Source organism: Sorex fumeus, unplaced genomic scaffold, assembly GCF_029834395.1.
Source record: "Sorex fumeus unplaced genomic scaffold, SorFum_2.1 ptg000123l, whole genome shotgun sequence".
In the NCBI taxonomy this organism is placed as follows: domain Eukaryota; kingdom Metazoa; phylum Chordata; class Mammalia; order Eulipotyphla; family Soricidae; genus Sorex; species Sorex fumeus.
In genome coordinates, this window is record NW_026606180.1 from 4079390 (window position 1) to 4098412 (window position 19023).

Genomic DNA, 19023 nt, shown 5'->3' on the forward strand with positions numbered 1-19023 from the left:
GACAAAAGCATTAGAGACAAAATACTGAAAGCAGCAACATCAATGGAGGAAATTATATACAAAGGAGTGTCCTTAAGGTTTACAGATTTATCAGACAACATCATTTGGGCCTGAAAACAGGAGGAAGATGAGGAGGAGGAGGAGGAGGTGGAGGAGGAGGAGGAGGTGGAGGAGGAGGAGGAAGAAGAGGAGGAAGAAGAGAAAAAAGAGGAGGGAGAGGAAGAGGAGGAGGAGGAAGAAGAAAGGAAAAAGGAGGAGGAGATCATATCAGAACAACAGAGTGTGCCACCCCCTGCCTCCAAAATCAACAAGATATTGTATAAAGTATCATACATGACTATGCTGCAGTGAAATAGAAGTTGATCACCAACAGAAATGGAGAGACAATTCAAACATGAAAATGCAACATCTCACTACTGAGCAACCAGTGGGTCAGAGAAAAGAAATCAAAATATTCCTGAATACAATCAAGAATGAGGACACAAACCACCAGAACTTGTGAGACACAGCAAAAGTGGTGTGGTGTTTAAAGGAAAGCTTAAAGTTGTGCCATACAAGTATTCATCAGAAAAGAAGAGGCCCCATGAATAACTTAACCACACAGCTTAAGAAGTTGGAAAACAACAACAAAAGGATCCCAAAGATGGCAAGAGGAATGAAATTTTTTTTTAAAAAAGAGCAGAAATTAATTAATTGGAATCCAAAGTTAGCAATCAAAAAGATCAATGAAATCAAGCTGGTTCCTTTAAAAAACAATCAATAAATCACTAACAAGACGCATAAAGATAAAAAGATAAAACTGATTAATCAAATCAGAAATGAAATGTGGAAAGCACAATAGATACAGAAACTCAAGGTTAATCAGGGACTACTTTGAAAATCTTTATGAGACAAAGCAAGAGAACCTAGAAGAAAGATATATTCCTAAAACTTTCCAATGCTGAACCAAGAAGATATGGAACATCTGAACAAATCTATCACTATTGAGGAACTCAAAATGGTAATCAAAGATCTCTTCTCAAAAAAACAAAAGTGCAGGCCCAGACAGATTCACATTGTGAGTTTTTCCAAGCCTTTAAAGAGGACTCACAGAAATGGACACTCCTTCACTGTTGGTGGGAATGCCGACTGGTTCAGCCCTTTTGGAAAACAGTATGGATGATTCTCAAAAAATTAGAAATTGAGCTCCCATTTGATCCAGCAATACCACTCCTGGGAATATATCCCAGAGAGGCAAAAAAGTATAGTCGAAGTGACATCTGCAATTGCCTGTTTATTGCAGTACTCTTTACAATAGCCAGAATCTGGAAAAAACCTGAGTGCCTGAGAACAGATGACTGGTTAAACAAACTTTGGTACATTTACACAATGGAGTACTCTGTAGCTGTTAGAAAAGATGAAGTCACGAAATTTACATACAAGTGGTACTACATGGAAAGTATCATGTTAAGCGAAATGACTCAGAAAGAAAGGGATAGACATAGAAAGATTGCATTCATCTGGGGAACATAAAGTAACAAAATAGGAAACTAACACCCAAGAATGGCCAAGATTAGTACCAGGAATTTTACTACATAACTTGGAGACCAACCACATATACTAGGGGAAAAGGGAGCTCAGATAAAGAGAGGAACACCAAATAAAGGTGTTGGGAGGATCCTCCCAGGACAGGAGAAGCATGCTGAAAGTAGACTATAGACCAAACATGATTGCCACTCAATGTTTCTTTTGCAAACCACAACACCCAAAAGGAGAGAGAGAACAAAGGGGAATGCCCTGCCACAGAGGCAGGATGGGATGGGGGGGATGGGGGGTGGGAGGGATATTATCCATGGTGGTGGAAAATGGGCACTGGTGGAGGGATGGATATTTGATCATTGTATAATTGAAACCCAAGCACAAAAATGTGTAAGTCTGCAACTGTACCTCATGATGTCTTACTATTAAAAAAAATTTTAATAAAATAAAATAAAGAGGACTCACAGCCAATCCTTTTCAGGTTCTTTCAGGAAACTGAAAAAAAAAAAAAAAACACTCCTAGCTTCTACAAAGCTAGCATTACACTGATACTAAAGACAAACAGAGATAGCACAAAAATGAGTACAGACTGGTATCTATGACAAACATAAATTCAAATGTTCTGTTACTGAAATCTCCAGGCTTTCTCAGGGTTGGGATGGGCTACCTCACCTCACCTCCCTGTAGTTCTGGAAGCCTCGGCAGTCACATCCACACCCTCAGTTAAAAATGCTACTCCAGCCTTAGCTTCCCAATAAAAATACTGAACCCTGAACAAACACAATGACCTCTTAGTACCTGTATTACAAACCATATTGCACAAAACGAGAGACAGAAAGAAGAAAAGTGGGTGGAAGGTGAGTGTGGGATGTGTTGGGAAGGGAAACAAGGAACATTGGTGGTGGGAAATGTACACTGTTGAAGGGATGGGTAGTGGAACATTGTATGACTGAAACCCAATCATGAACTGTTTTATAAGGGTCTATCTCACAGTGACTCAAATGTCAGTTAACTCAACTAAATAATTAGCTGACAGTTGGGGGTGGGAACATACTCGAATAACATTGCATGTTGAGGAAGATAACCTGAACAGCAGATATAGTGTTGGTATCCACCTATCATTAACAACTTAAGAGATATATTCTCAAATAACTGGGAACCTAAGCCTCTACCGTTAACACCCACAAAACTTGAAGAACAATGGGGAAATTCAACTGAATTCACAAAATAAGAATAGAAACCCAGATAAACCCAGTAAACCCAGATTAGACATTTGATAAGTCTATCAAAATGCTTGAGCCTGGTTGATGAGGACCTAAAATTAACATTCACTGCACTGATAAGAGAAATTAAGCAAGCACTTGCCAGAAAAATTAAGCAATCACTAGGTGATAAATTCAATCAGCTCAAGGAAGAACTTTTTCAGAGGATGAGAGATTCTATACAAATGAAAATGAAGGAGATAAAGAACACAGTAGCAGGCTGAAGTGATAGTACAGCATTTGCCTTGCAACATGGCTGACCCAGGGTTCAATCCCCAGCAACCCCTGAGCAACACCAGGAGTAAATTCCTCAGTGCAGGTCCAGTAGTAACCCCTAAGCATCCACCAGCTGTGACTCAAAAAGCCAAAAAAAAAAAAAACCCGCCACACACACCCAAACAAGCCATAGTAACAGAATCTCACAGGCAAAGAACCGTACAGATAAATTTGAAGACAAAATGCAGGCCAGCATTGATAAATTGAAAAGGAAAAGAATGAAAGAAAATGTAAGGTACTTAATGAACAAAAACAGGAAAAATATTCTCTGAATTACAGGAATATCATAAAGTGGGGGGGAGTCAGGGGAAAGAAAAGTGGTGGGAGAAATGACAACTGAGAACTCCCCCACTCTCGGTAGAGAGGCAGCTGCACAGATTCAAGAGTACCAGCCAAAATGGACCCAAACAGAACCACACCAATACACACAGCAATCAAAATACAAAAATCAAAGAGGAGACAAACTTCTAAAGCAGCAATAATGAAGAAAAAAACATAAATATAAGGGAAGTAAATTAAGAGTCATAACATAAATCTCATATGAAATGCTACAGGTAAGAAAACTCTGGAATGGCACATTCAAATTACTGAATGAAACGTCCAACCTGGAATCCACTACCTAGCAAAGCTCTCATTTAGGTGGGAAGGAGGAGACAAAAATCATTCTTAGACAAACAAGAGCTGATAAGAGCTGACAACATTTGTGATAACCAAACTGGACTGAATGATTTATTGAAAGGTGACTTACATAATTCAAATAACCAATTCCAGAAGCCACAGCCCTACACAGTAAAATGGCAACACAGCCCTTTAAAACATGAATATCCCTGAATGTCAAAGAACCAAATTCTCCCATCAGAAGAAACAGAGTGGACAAGTTGGATCAGGAAACAAAATCCATCCATTTGCTGTTCACAGAAAACACATTTAAAATCACAGAATAGAGATGGGCTCAGAGTAAAAAGATGAAAAACAACTATAAAAGCCAATGGAAAGCAAACCAAAAAATTATAGAATAACCATACTTATATCAGATAAAGTTGTATTCAATAAAAAGAAAGTTGTATTCAATTAAAAACAGGGATAGACACAACTTATTGATCAAGGCAACAAAAGACCAAGAAATAAAAATTCTAACCAAATATTGGGTCATCAAAGTTTGTAAGGGTTTTACTGACAAACCTAGAGAATCACATGGATGGAAACATAGTAGTAGTAGGAGGCGTCACCACCCTGTCACCACTGGATGGACCTATGGTCAGGATATCAGTAAAGGAACAGGAGCCCTAAATGAGGAACTAGGAGAGGTGGGACTAATGGATTTATACAGGGCCATCCATCCTCAAAAAGTCAAATATATGTTCTTCTATAGTGCACATGGAACATATCTCTAAGATAGATCTCATTTTAGGGCCTAAGTCTAACTTACATAAATTCAAAAACTTAAGAATCATACCAAAAAGCATCCTACCAGACCACAATGCCACAGAGATATAAATTAATCATAAAAAGAAGATGGAGAGAACTGTAATGCCTGGACTGAACAACATGCTGCTACATAACAGCTGGATAAAAGAGAAAATCAAGAAAGAAATAATAAAAAAAAAGATTCCTTGAGACTCAAATAACAAACAAACAAGTTATCAAAATCTATGAAACACAGTAAAAACAGCACTTAGGGGAAACTCATAGCAATACAAACCTAAATAGGAAAGAAGAAAAGATGAAATCTTTTTAAATGTCTGGAGAATAAAAAGTAAATGAATTCAAAGACTAATAAAGAAGAAATAATAGAAACCAGAGCAGAAATCAACAATATGGAATCCAAAAGAGAAATATAAAGAATCAATGATCCATAGCCGGAAGGCTGCCTCATGAGCAAAGGGGAGAAAGCAGATGGAATAGAGAAGGGATCACTAAGAAAATGATGGCTGGAGGAATTGGTCGGGATGGGAGATGTGTGCAGAACGTAGATAAAGGACCAAACATGATGACCTCTCGTCTGTATTGCAAACCATAATTCCCAAAAGTAGAGAGAGATTATGGGGAATAATCTCTGCCATGGAGGCAGAGGGAGAATGGGAAAGGGGGGGTATACCGGGGATACTGGTGGTGGTGAATGTGCACTGGTGAGGGGATGGGTGTTTGATCATTGTGTGATTGTAACCAAAACATAAAAACTTTTAACTATCTCATGGTGATTCAATAAAAATTTTTTAATTAATTAATTAATTTTTTAAAAAATCAATGAAACCAGGAGCTGTTTCTTCAAAAACGAGTAAATATAACAAACAAGACAAACCACTGGCTAATCCTACGAGGGAAAAAAAGACAAAGGACTCAAATAAACTGCATCTAAAACACTGCACTGTAGTACTGTCCTCCCATTGTTCATCAATTTGCTCAAGCAGACACCAGTAATGTCTCCACTGTGAGACTTGTTGTTACTGTTTTTGGCATATTGAATACGAAACGAATAGCTTGTCAGGCTCTGCCATGCGGGCGGGATACTATTGGTAGCTTGCCGGGCTCTCTGAGAGTGACGGAAAAATTAAACCTGGGTCAGCCACATGCAAGGCAAACGCCCAACCCACTGTGCTATCGCTCCAGCCCACATCTAAAACAAAAGGGGGAGAAATTGCAACAGAGTCTCCAGAAATCCAAGACATCATGGCAATTTAACTATGGAACAACTCTACTCTATCAAGCTAGAGAAACTAGAAGAAATGGACAGTCTTCTAGGAATATGTAATCTCCCAAAACTGAATGAGGAGGAAGTAGACAACCTAAACAGGCCATCAGAGGCAAGTAAACTGTATAATAATTTATATAAACAGTATAGAGGATACTCAGTAAATTCAAAATTTAGTTCCCATATGATTCACTTTTAAGTATCTATTCCTAGGACAGAAAAGTATTCATTCAAAAATACGTATGCACACCAGGATTTATTGAAGCACTCAGTATAATAGTTAAGATTTGGTATCAACCTAGATTTCTAACAACAGATCAGTAGAACATGAAGATGTGGTATTTACACAATGGAATACTGCACAGCTGTGTAAGGAATGATGAAATCAATTTGCAGCAACATGAATAGAACGGGAAGACACATGTTAAATGAAGTAAGCCAGAATGATAAAAGCTAGAATAACTTAATGAGTGGATGCAATGTTTTAAAGGGGGGATGCCCAGATCAACCTTGGTTCTATAGTATATGGAAAAGAAGAAAAGAAAGATAGGAGGGGAGAAGAGACAGATGAGAAGCAACATGGGCAGGTCACAAAATTAAGGTACAAAGTTGGTGTTAATGATAGAGCCAAATATCCAAGTAATCAACAGTACTGAAATCAAGAGACCCAAACTTTAATAACAAAATTTAGAAAGATGCTCATCAAATCTCCACTCAAACATATGATCATCTAATCTTTGATAAAGGAGCAAGAAATGTGAAGTGGAGTGAGGAAAGCCTCTTTAACAAATTGTGCTGGCAAAACTGGACGGCTACATGCAAAAAAAAAAAATGGGCTCAGATCTCTGCCTAACACCATGTACAAAAGTAAGATCAAAATGGATTAAAGACCTAAACATCAGACCGGAATCCATAAGATACATTGAAGAAAAAGTTGGCAAAACCCTCCATGACGTTGAAGCTAATGGTATCTTTAAAGATGTCACGCCACTGACCAAGCAAGTGAAAACAGAGATAGACAAATGGAACTATCTTAAACTAAGAAGCTTCTGCACCTCAAAAAAAACAATGACCAAAATACAAAGACAGTCTACAGAATGGGAAAGGATATTCGCCCAATACACATCCAACAAGGGGTTGATATCAAGGATATACAAAGTACTGGTTGAACTACACAAAAACAAAACATCCAACCCCATCAAAAAATGGGGCGATGAAATGAATGGAAACTTTCTCAAAGAAATCCGAATGGCAAAAAGGCACATGAGAAAATGCTCTACATCATTAATCATCAGGGAGATGTAGATCAAAACCACAATGAGATATCATCTCACACCACAAATATTGGCCCACATCCAAAAGAACAAAAGCAACTGGTGTTGGCATGGATGTGGTAAGAAAGGGACCCTCCTTCACTGCTGGTAGGAATACCGACTGGTTCACCCCTTTTGGAAAACATTATGGACGATTCTCCAAAAATTAGAAATTGAGCTCCCATTTGACCCAGCAATATATCCCAGAGAGGCAAAAAAAAGTACAGTCGAAGTGACATCTGCACTTGTTTGTTCATTGCAGCACTGTTTACAATAGCCAGAATCTGGAAAAAACCTGAGTGCCCGAGAACAGATGACTGGTTAAAGAAACTTTGGTACATCTACACAATGGAGTACTATGTAGCTGTTAGGAAAGATGAAGTGATGAAATTTACATACAAGTGGTACTACATGGAAAGTATCATGCTAAGTGAAATGACTCAGAAAGAAAGTGATAGACATAGAAAGATTGCATTCATCTAGGGAACATAAAGTAACAAAATAGGAAACTAACACCCAAGAATAGACGATATAAGTACCAGGAGGTTTACTCCATGGCTTGGAGGTCAGCCACACATGCTAAGGGAAAAGGCAGTTCAGATAGAGAAGGGAGCACCAAATAAAGGGTGTTGGGAGGATCCTCCCAGGATGGGAGAAGCATGCTGAAAGTAGACTATAGACCAAACATGATTGTCACCCATTGCCTCTTTTGCAAACCACAGCACCCAAAAGGAGAGAGAGAGCAAAAGGGAATGTCCTGCCACAGAGGCAGGGTGGGACAGGGGGGATGGGGTATGGGAGGGATACTGGGATCCATGGTGGTGGAAAATGGGAACTGGTGGAGGGATGGGTACTTGATCATTGTATAATTGAAACCCAAGCACAAAAATTTGTAAGTCTACAACTGTACCTCATGGTGTTTCACTTATAAAAAATAAAAAATAAAAAAAGATGCCCATCAAAACAGTAGGCTGGAGGAGGTGAATATGGGAAGGGACCTAGGAATACTGGTGGTGGGGAGTTGACACTGGCAGTGGCTCTGTGCTGCAGTATAGATGTCTAAAACTCAACAAAGAAGAGGGGTGGGGGGAAGAAAACTAGGGACTTTGGTGGTGGGAAATGTACACTGGTGAAGGGATGGATATTAGGGGCATTATATGACTGAAACATGAACAATTTTGTAACTGTGTAACTCACTGTAATTCAATAAAAAGATAAATAAATTTTTTAAATAGAATAAAACTCAACAATGAATATTAACTTTGTAAATTATGGTCACTGTCACTGTCACTGTCCTCCCGTTGTTCATCGATTTGCTCGAGCAGGCACCAGTAACGTCTCCATTGTGAGACTTGTTACTGATTTTGGCATACTGAATACGTCACGGAGCGCTTTAATAAATTTTTTTAAATTATCTATCAAGAAAACTCAAAGATGTTTAATAACTATATAGTTGAAAATGTAAACATACCTCATAAATATTTTTAGCAGTTAAATTAATATCATTGTGACAGCGGACAAAAAATACACATATTCCACTTATTGGCTCTGGTGCACTGTCTATGTATAGTCTCATCATTCTGGCTCCTTTGTGTGCTCCAGCAATTGTTCGGCCACATTCTGAAAATAAAAGTCAAGGACTTAACACACAATCACATAGCTGACAAAACAAGTTAAATTAGTTTGTATTTCATAGACTTTTTCCCTGCTTTCCTTTATTGAAAGAAAATTTCAATGTGATTATGGAAAAATTTTTAATTAGTAAAAGATGTCAGTGATAATAACCCTTCCTTTATAGCCTTCTCTCCTGCTTTTCCTGAGCTCTGCATTGTTGTTCCCTTCGGCCTGACTTCAGGGAGGGTCTTGCATCAACTGTTGTACTTCATTTGCCTATTTAAATCCTACTTATCCTTAAACTCACAAATAAAAAGACATGGCTTACACTGGTTCCCTGAAGATTCAGTCTCCTATTAAATTCTTGACACCCAACTTTTATTAACTCCTTTCTTCAGCTAATTTCAATAACAACTAATCACTTAACTAGAACTATTTAATGTTTTTAAAAGATATCAAAGATAGATGTCTGGTTAAAAAAATCTTTGCTACCTCTACACAATGGAATACTATGCAGCTGTTAGAAAAGATGGAATCATGAAATTTGTATATAAGTGGATTAACATGGAGAGTATCAGGCTAAGTGAAATGAATCAGAGAGAGAGAGAGGGACAGACATAGAATGACTCCATTTGTGGAATATGAAGTAATATAATGAGAGACTAACACCCAAATATAGTAGAGATGAGGGCCAGGAAGATTGCTCCATGGCTTGGAAGCGACCTCATGCTGGGGGAAAAGGCATCTGGGATAGAGAAGGGACCACTAAGTAAATGATTGTTGGAGGGCTCACTTTGGATGGGAGATGCATGTTGAAAGTAGACTATGGAACAAACATGGTGGCTACTTAGTACCTGTATTGCAAACCGTAACACCCAAAAGAAGAGAGAGAGTAAGACGGAATGTGCCTGACACAGAAGCAGAGGGGGGATTTGGGGGGGGGGGTGGCAGGATGGATACTGGGAACATTGGTGGTGGAGAATGGGCACTGGTGGAGAGATGGGTATTTGATCATTGTATGACTGAAACATTATCATGAAAGTTTGTAAGTCTGTAACTGTATCTCATGGTGATTCACTAAAAAATAATAATTAAAAAATAATTTTTCTTTTAAAAAGAAGGCGCAACTGGGGCTGGAGCGATAGCAGAGTGGGTAGGGCATTTGCCTTGCATGTAGCCTACCCAGGTTTGATTCCCAGCATCCCAGGTCCCCCGAGCACCATCAGGAATAATTCCTGAGTGCATGAGCCAAAGTAACCCCTGTGCATCACCGGGTGTGACCTAAAAAATGAAAAAAAAGAAGAGGCAGGAAGTGGGGAGAGGAGGAAGAGGAAGCAGAAGAAGAGGAGGGTGCCGTCAAGATATTGAAGATATGGGATAGTCAGACATGGCATTATATAAACAGGTTACCCAACACTCATATGTTTAATAAAAAAGAGGGATGGGGGGATGAGGTGTGGGAAGGATGCTGGGACCCGTGGTGGTGGAGGATGGGCGCTGGTGGAGGGATGGGTACTTGATCATTGTATAACTGAAACCAAAGCACAAAAATTTGTAAGTCTATAACTGTACCTCATGGTGTTTCACTAATAAAAAAAAAAAAGAATTCCATGAAATGGGGCTGGAGAGATAGCGCAGTGGGTAGAGTGTTAGCCTTGTACACGGCCGACCCGGGTTCAATTCCCAGCATTCCATATGGTCTCCTGAGCACCGCCAGGAGTAACTCCTGAGTGCAGGGCCAGGAGTAACCCCTATACATCGCCGGGTGTAACCCAAACAGCAAAAAGAAAATGAAATAACTCAAATAAATGCAAAAATCAACCATCCTTGTATTTACAATAAGTCATTTAAAATGTTATTAGAAGATAATTCTTAAATCTCCATCACAGAACTACATGAACGTTTTTTGTCTGCCCAGGTCTTCCATCCTTTTTGCCTGACTGCTTCCTCTTGTTCTGTGATTTAGAAGGACACAAGACCAAGAGTTGTAAAGATGAATATGAAAAAATTAAATTAAATGGACTCTTGGCATGTTGGCATGTGTATAAATCTTGGAGACACAGAAAGATAAAAGGGGATTAAAGTTTTGTCAGGACAAATCCTTGGAAACATTTTATTGCTGTATTTCCCAAAGACTGATTATTCAAATGGTTCCGAATTGTATTAATAACCCAATACTTCTTCTTCACTTAGATAATCCAGAGACAATTTTACTTGTAGCCAAAGACACTTGATACATGGCATATTGGCACTAAAGTGCTCAGATGGAGGCTGGCAGAGAATCATACCTACTATTTATATTTTCCCCTATTTCTTGGATAAAAGAAATTTATCCCACTCAAGAATGTAAATTCCCAGAGCCAAGTCTGCTTTCTCAGTCTCCCAGTCCCCATATGATCATATAAATAAATGCAGAGAAGACATTTGACAAGATCCAGCACCCATTCACGACAAAAACTCTCAATAATATGGGATGAGATGAGATGAGATGAGATGAACAAAATTTCCTCAGTATAGTAAAAGCCATGTACCACAAGCCCACAACAAGCATTCTCAATAGGGGAAAACTAAAATCCTTCCCTCTAGGATCATGCACAAGACAAGGTTATCCACTCTTGCCACTCCTACTCAATAAAGTAATGGATAACTTGTCATAGTGGTTAGGGAAGAAAAAGATATTAAGGGCATCCATATAGGAAAGGAAGAAGTCAAACTCTCACTATTTGCAGATGATATGATACTATACCTAGAAAAACCTAAAGATTATACCAAAAAGAAAAAAAACTCCTTGAAACAATAGATTTGTACTGTAGAGTGAAAGGTTATAAAATCAATAAACAAAGCCCATGGCTTTCCTATATACAAATAATGAAAGCAAAGAAAGAGATATTTTACAAAATCCCTCTCACAATTTTGCCTCAGAAAATTAAGTATTTAAGAATCAGCTTAGCTAACAAGCTGAAGGACCTATACAAAGGAAACTACAAAACACTACTTCAAGAAAACAAAAGGAAAAGGTGATACAAATTCTCTCATGGTTAGGGCTGATTAGCATTATCAAGATGGCAATAAACCTCAAAGCATTATACAGATGCAATGAAATTTCTAAAAGGATGTCCATGACATTTTTTAAAGTAATATATCAAACACTTGTGAAAATAATAGGAAACAGTAAGCCCTCATGAATATCTAAAGCGATTCTTGGGAAAAATAAAATGAGAGACATCCCCTTCCCCAACTTCAAAATGTACTACAAAGTGATAGTAATTAAAACAGTATGGTATTAGAGTATTGACGAGGAATACGATTGAATGATTCAGCACCTCCATGATTGTGCGAGGAATGCCAAGAGAGAAATAACCACAAAAAAAAAAAAACACCTTTCTTCAAACACTCTTGAACTTATTCGCCAACGTGGCTTGGCACATGCCTCAGGCAACCGCAAGCAAACAACCGAGCTGGCAAAACAGTGCAGAGAAGCGATCAAGCGATCCTGTCATTTAAAGACAGGAGAGCAGCAGTGCTGGTAGATGCAGCAGAAGCTGGGAAAAGTATTCGTAATGCCCACCTGTCCTTCACCAACTTCAAGACCAAGATGACTGCCCTCCGACATCCTGATGGATCTATCACATCTTCCAGAAGGGCAATGGAGAAGATTATTCATGACTTCTACTCAGATCTCTTTAATAGCCATGTCCACTTGCCCATATTCCAAATTCCACAGGATGGATATGTCTTTCCCAATGTTCTCCCTTCCTAAATCCAACACGCCATCTTGTCAGTAAAGAAACAAAGAGCACCTGGCCCAGACAAGGTCAGACCTGAACACCTGAAGAACTTATCGTCAGTACTCATCAATACACGGGCTCGGCTCTTCACACGCTACCTGTCTGAATGCAAGGTTCCGTCCCAATGGAAAACCAGCAGGACTGTACTACTATACAAGAAGGGAGACATCCACGACATTGGCAACTATCGCCCAATCTGCCTATTGTCTGTCATCTACAAACAATAGGTCATTTAAAATGACCTATTTGTGGAATATGAAGTAATATAATGAGAGACTAACTCGAGTCATCCTAAATAGGATTGGCAGAACACTAGATGAAGGACAACCATGCGAACAAGCCGGGTTCCGAAAAGGATTCAGCACCATCGACCATATCCACACGATAACCAAGATCATTGAGGTTTCTCGGGAGTTCAAGATGCCACTCTATCTAACGTTCATTGATTTAAAGAAGGCCTTTGATTCTGTTGAGACGGAAGGGGTCATCGAAGCCCTAGCCAATCAGGGCGTACAAACTCAATACATAAGGATCCTTCTATTACGGATTCACTACCAGGATCTCACCATTCTACAAAGAAGTAATCATCCATGTCAAGAGAGGGGTTTGGCAGGGTGATACCATTTCACCAAAACTCTTTAGTGCCACCCTCGAGAACATCATGCGGTGACTGGAATGGGAAGGAATGGGAGTGAAGATAGATGGCCGGCAACTACACCACCTCCGCTTTGCTGATGACATCATTCTAATAACACCAAACATCAGCCAAGTGGCACAAATGCTGACTAAATTCGACCATGAGTGTGGAAAGGTCGGATTACAACTGAATCTCACAAAGACAATGTTCATGTTCCTGATGGTCCATTCACTCTCAACGGAACCACCATCTCCGAATGCAACAGTTATATATACCTAGGTCGAGAAATCAACGTGATGAATGACCTGGCACCTGAGTTATGGAGGAGGAAGAGAGCGGCTTGGAATGCCTTCAAGAACGTCGAAGAAATAACTAACAGGACAAAGAACCTCCAGCTCCGAGCACATCTCTTTGATTCCACTGTTCTTCCTGCAGTAACATATGCCTCAGAGACCTGGGACCTACGAAAACAGGATGAGAACGCTATTCGGATCTCTCAAAGAGGAATCGAAAGAGCTATGCTTGGAGTATCACGCTTCACTTAAATAAGAGATAGAATCCGGAGTTCCGATCTCCGTCAGCGCTCAAGAATCAGGGATGCTGTCTCATTTGCCAAGGCATCAAAAATCAGATGGGCTGGACACGTAATGAGGTTTAGAGACGACTGCTGAACTAGAGCCATTACTGACTGGATTTCACAGGACGTCAAAAGATCGCATGGTCGCCCAGCTACAAGATGGTCAGACTTCTACGTCAAGACCCTGAATGATCGGTTTGAGGCTCTGCATGTTCCTAGAACGAGCAGATGCCACTGGGCTACACTAGCACGCAACAGGGATGAATGGAGACATTACTGGCACCTGCTCGAGTAAATCGATGAGTAATGGGGTATCAAATGATCAAGTGATCAAGTGGTATTAGAGTAAAGACAGACCCATAGGTATAGATAAATATCCTGACACAGACACTCAAGTATATGATCATTTCATTTTTGATAAGTGAACAAGAAATATGAAGTGGAACAAGGGGAGGCTCTTCAATAAGTGGTGCTGGGAAAACATGCAAATAACGAACTATCGCCTCTTTCCAATGCCATGCACAGAAGTCAAATCAAAATGGATTAAATAACTCAATATCACACCTGAATCCTTAAGGTAGAGGAAATCTTAGGCAGAACTCTCCATGACATTGAAGGTAAAGACATTTTCAAAGATGAAATACCACTGATCAAGCAAGTGGAAGCAAAGATAAACAAATGGGACTACATTAAATTAAGAAGCTTCTGTACCTCAAAGGAAATAGTGACCAAGATGCAAATAATAAGAAAAATTATTTAACCAATACCTATCTGATAAGGTGTTAATATCAAACATATGTAAGTCACTGGTAGAACTGACAAGAAAAATCATTCAACCCCATCAAAATAATGGAGAAAAGAAATGAACAGAAACTTCCTCAAAGAAGACATACAAATGGCCAAAAGGCACATGAATAAATGCTCTACATCATTAATCATCAGGGAGATGAAAATCAAACAATGATATAACATCTCACACCACAGAGACTGGCACATATCAAAAGAATAAGAACAAGCAGTGCTGGTGTGGATAAGGAGAAAAAGGGACTCTCATTCCTTGGTGGGAATGATGGCTGATCCAGCCTGTAAAAAACAATATGGGGGGGATGAGGTGGGAGGTGGGAGGGCTATTGGGATCATTGGTGGTGCAGAAAGAATGGGCACAAGTTTGTAAGTCTACAACTTATACCTCATGGTGTTTCACTAATAAAATATTATATATATATATATATATATATATATATATATATATATAGGCGTTTCTCAAAAAAACTAGAAATTGAGCTTCCATCACAACCCAGAAATACTAGTCCTGGGAATACTAGTCCTAGGGGTCCAAAAGCACAATGCAGAAAAGTCATCTATACAGTGCAGCACTATTCACAATAGTTAGAATCTGGAAACAATCCATGTATCTGAGAACAGATAAGTGGATAAAGCAACTATAATATATCTACACAATGGAATATTACACAGCCACCAGGAAAAATGATTTCATAAAATTTGCTTATAAATGGATGACATGGAGCACATCGTGATGATTAAAATGAGTCAGAGGGATAGAGACAGGCATAACTTAATTGCACTCATTTGTGGGATATAATAAAGCATCGTATATGACTAATACCTAGGGACAGACGAAATCAGGATCAGGAGGACTGGTCCATGGTTGGAAGCTTGCCACATGTGAGGTAAGAGGGGACAGTTAGGATAGATAGGAGATAGGGAACAGATAGGAGACCACTCTGACAACAATAGTTGGAAATGATCACTCTGGACAAAAACTGAGTACTGAAAGGAGGTAAAAGGATATACATGATAAGCTTTCAATGTGGGAAATGCATATTGGCGGAGGAAGAGGTGTTCGAACAGTGTATGATTGAAGCCCAATCATGAATAACTTTTTCACTGTGTTATCTCATGGTGATTCAATAAAAAGAAAAAATATTCCTATCTACATAGAATTAGCTCCAAAGATATCTGCTAAAGCATGTCATCTGAAAACATGGTACAAAAGGTTCCACCCGTGTCAGGGAACATGAAATTAAATTGAAATGAAAATACTAAGAAACAAAGAGGGAGGGGTGGTTGGGGATAGGGGCCCATGGGATAATGGTGGAAGGATTTCAATCCATCAGAGGTGGGATTGGCAAAGCAGCACTGCAAGTGTAAAATGATGATTTCGATATTATTTTTAAATTGTGATACCATCACTGTCAATGTCACTGTCCTCCCATTGTTCATCTATTTGCTCGAGAGGGCCCAATAACGTCTCCACTGTGACAATTGTTACTGTGTTTGGCATATTCAATACAACACGGGGAGCTTGCCAGGCTTTGCCATGCAGGCGAGATACTCTCGGAAGCTGGCCCGGCTCTCCAAGAAGGGTGGAGGAATCGAACTTGGGTTGGCCATGTTGGCCGCTTGCAAGGCAAATGCCCTACCCACTGTGCTATCGCCCCAGCCCTGTGATACCATAATAAAGTAAATTTAAATAAACCAATTCTAGTAGAAATGAGCATTCACCAGGAGAAGGCAGTTATTTCTCTAAGAATTATGTCTTCTTAAATCATTCAAGCAGTATTGTAAAGTTCTGGTCAATTGTCTTTATACAGAATTGTCTAAGAGAAAAGATGCATTGCACTTTTAATAGTCATTAACTAGTTGCTAGCACATTTCACCTCTAAGACATCCTTACCATAGCTAGGCATATCTCCCTCTTGGTACAAAAATTTCAAACTCTTAATACCATCCTTCACGAAAAAAAGTGTAAATGGATCCAGCTGTTAGATAAAATAGAAAGCAATGGTCAATGAAATGCTGAGGTAACTAGAATAAAACTACTCAAGTCTTGGGCTGGGTCATTTGTATATACCTTTATCCTTATCACATTGTAGATTTATGAGAATAAATGTCTCAAAATGTTTACTCAAGGTACACAAAGGCAAATACATCAGTGGCAAGATTAGAATGTGAACTACTAACTCCAAAACCAGCAAGGAGCTAGGAGAGATAGTACAGGGATTAAAACACTCGCCTTGCAACCAACCCAGGTACAATTCCCTGCACTACATATTGTCCCCAAGCACCACCAGGGGTCGCTCTTAAGCACAGAGCCAAGAACAGCACCGTGAACAGCACCTGAGTAATTTTGGGTCTCACAGATTCTTTCAAGGATAAAAGGAGTGAGTATAACTGGAGAGAAACATTTTAAAAATCTATTATTAGACAGGTAAACTATTACTGCACATTCTTTGATGCTCATATCACAAACTGCCAACCTGCAATATGTACTTTGGTTCTCTCTTTGACTCTCCTTATGTTTTCCTTTTCATTTTTTGGGGGGGGGGGGGCGGGGGAGTCACACCCGGCATTGCACAGGGGTTACTCTTAGATAATGCATTCAGGAATTACTCCTGGCAGTGCTCGGGGTACCATATGGGATGCTGGGAATCAAACTCTGGTTGGTCATGTGCAAGGCAAATGCCCTACCTGCTGTGATATCGCTCTGGCCCCATGCATGTATTTCTATAAGGAAAGAAGGGAGGGAGGAAGGGAGGGAGGGAGGGAGGGAGGGAGGAAGGAAGGAAGGAAGGAAGGAAGGAAGGAAGGAAGGAAGGAAGGAAGGAAGGAAGGAAGGGCTCAGGAGCTGCTAGAACAGGGGCTATCACTTACAAAATATGCAACTCAGTCCTGTGAGTCATCTCGTGGCTCAAATTATAATTACTGAACCATAATTCAAAATTGGTCAAACAAAATTTTAGTTAATAAGGGAAATTTTCTATTCTCCAAGACAACTTTTAAGAATATTTTCTCTGAGGGCTGGATCTATAGTGTAGCAAGTGCTTGCCTTGCATACAGATGACCCAGATTTGATCCCCCAGAACCTCATATGGTCCTGAGTCCTACCAGGAGTAGTACAGAGTCAGGAGTAAGCCCTGAGCACCACTGGATATCTGGATATGGCCCCCCAATTTTTTTTAAAGCCTCTTTGGGCGAGGGAGATACTGGGACACTTTAAGTAGTGACTGGTAGTATGAATAATTATGCCAGAAAAAGAGTTAAAATCCAGGGCTGTCTCTGACATGTTGAGACAAAGTTATTTGCATATGTATTTAATATGATCTGTATTTTAAAATACAATTTTTTGTCTCTCCTTTTAATGTCTACAACTATTTGAGCTCAATTTTATTCCAATTCTAGTTGTTAATGCTTCTCTTTCCTCTGCCCCAAAGAAAAGATAACTAGAAACAACTGGTTGTAATTGTAGATTTCTCGTTAGTCAGTATAACTCCAAACTTTTCTTTCCAAATGTTCTGTTGTTCATGACAAATGCTTAAATCAATCACTCCTCAAAGAGTAATTTAACAATGAGTTAAACTTACAGATGGGCAATCCAAAATTAATTCTTCAACAGTTAAAATGTCCAGGCCAAGAGTTTCTCCTAGAATTTCAAATATATATTTGTATGTAGAGTCAATCTTCATTTTTCGGTTTTCCCTTGCATCTCTGTATCTTGCCTAAAGAATGAAAATCATGTAAGGACTGTAATTATTAAGAAAACCCTGTGCAACATTTCATCTGAAAGTAAAGTGAGGCACATGAAAAATCTTAATTAAGCAAAACCTGTTTCTCTTTCAAAGTTTCCTGTACATTGGTGAGGCCACTCATGCTTCTGCGATACTTCGATGATCTATGAGAAGATTGAGAAACTACATCAGAAAGCATCGATTGAGCCAGCCTGGGCGTCGGCCTCACTCGTACTCTGTGAGAGTTGGCCTCATCCTCCTCCTCCTCTGCAAGATCTATGTTTTCATCAGAAGGGATGAGATTCATATAATCACTGATAGAAACTTGTTTGGGAAGAGCAGTGCCACGTCTTTCAGAGAATCTTGTAGAATCGGGAAGCTCTTCGCTGGAAGGAGCAGCAGCCTCTTCTTCCAAAGTTGGTGGAGGGCTCTCTTCCTGAGGCTGGGAAGGATTCTCTTCTGGAACAGAAGGGACTGTCTCTTCTGAAGAAACAGGAGGATCTGCCTGAGGGGATGGATCTCTTGTGTCATTCATGTTATCCACTCTTTGCTCTGGCACGTCACCTTAAATTTCAAAACCTACAATTATAAAACGTTTTTTTAAACTTCGCAATAATCTGTATTGTGGTGTTAAATTATCTCTCCCCTTGAAGCTAGACAAGTAGCAAAATAATTTATCACTCACTATATTATCTAAAAAAGCGAAGTCTAAAGGCCTAGAAAAATACTTTTTTTTAAGTTTCTTTTGGAATGACTGCAAGTTACTGAAATGTGTTACATACACAGGGAACCATGTGCTAGCCCTACATACAGAATA

The 19023-nt window shown here is 39.4% G+C and overlaps 1 protein-coding gene across 1 annotated transcript in view; it reads right to left on the reverse strand.

The window, feature by feature from the left end:
* Window positions 1–18522, reverse strand: part of DNAH8 (dynein axonemal heavy chain 8) — a 438788-nt gene extending 420266 nt beyond the window's left edge. Inside the window, 4 exon segments of the mRNA XM_056137311.1 lie at window positions 8533–8681; window positions 16376–16460; window positions 18063–18197; window positions 18304–18522. Coding sequence (XP_055993286.1) covers window positions 8533–8681; window positions 16376–16460; window positions 18063–18197; window positions 18304–18513 — 579 coding nt within the window. The 5' untranslated portion in view covers window positions 18514–18522.
* Window positions 18523–19023: the final 501 nt, after the last annotated feature.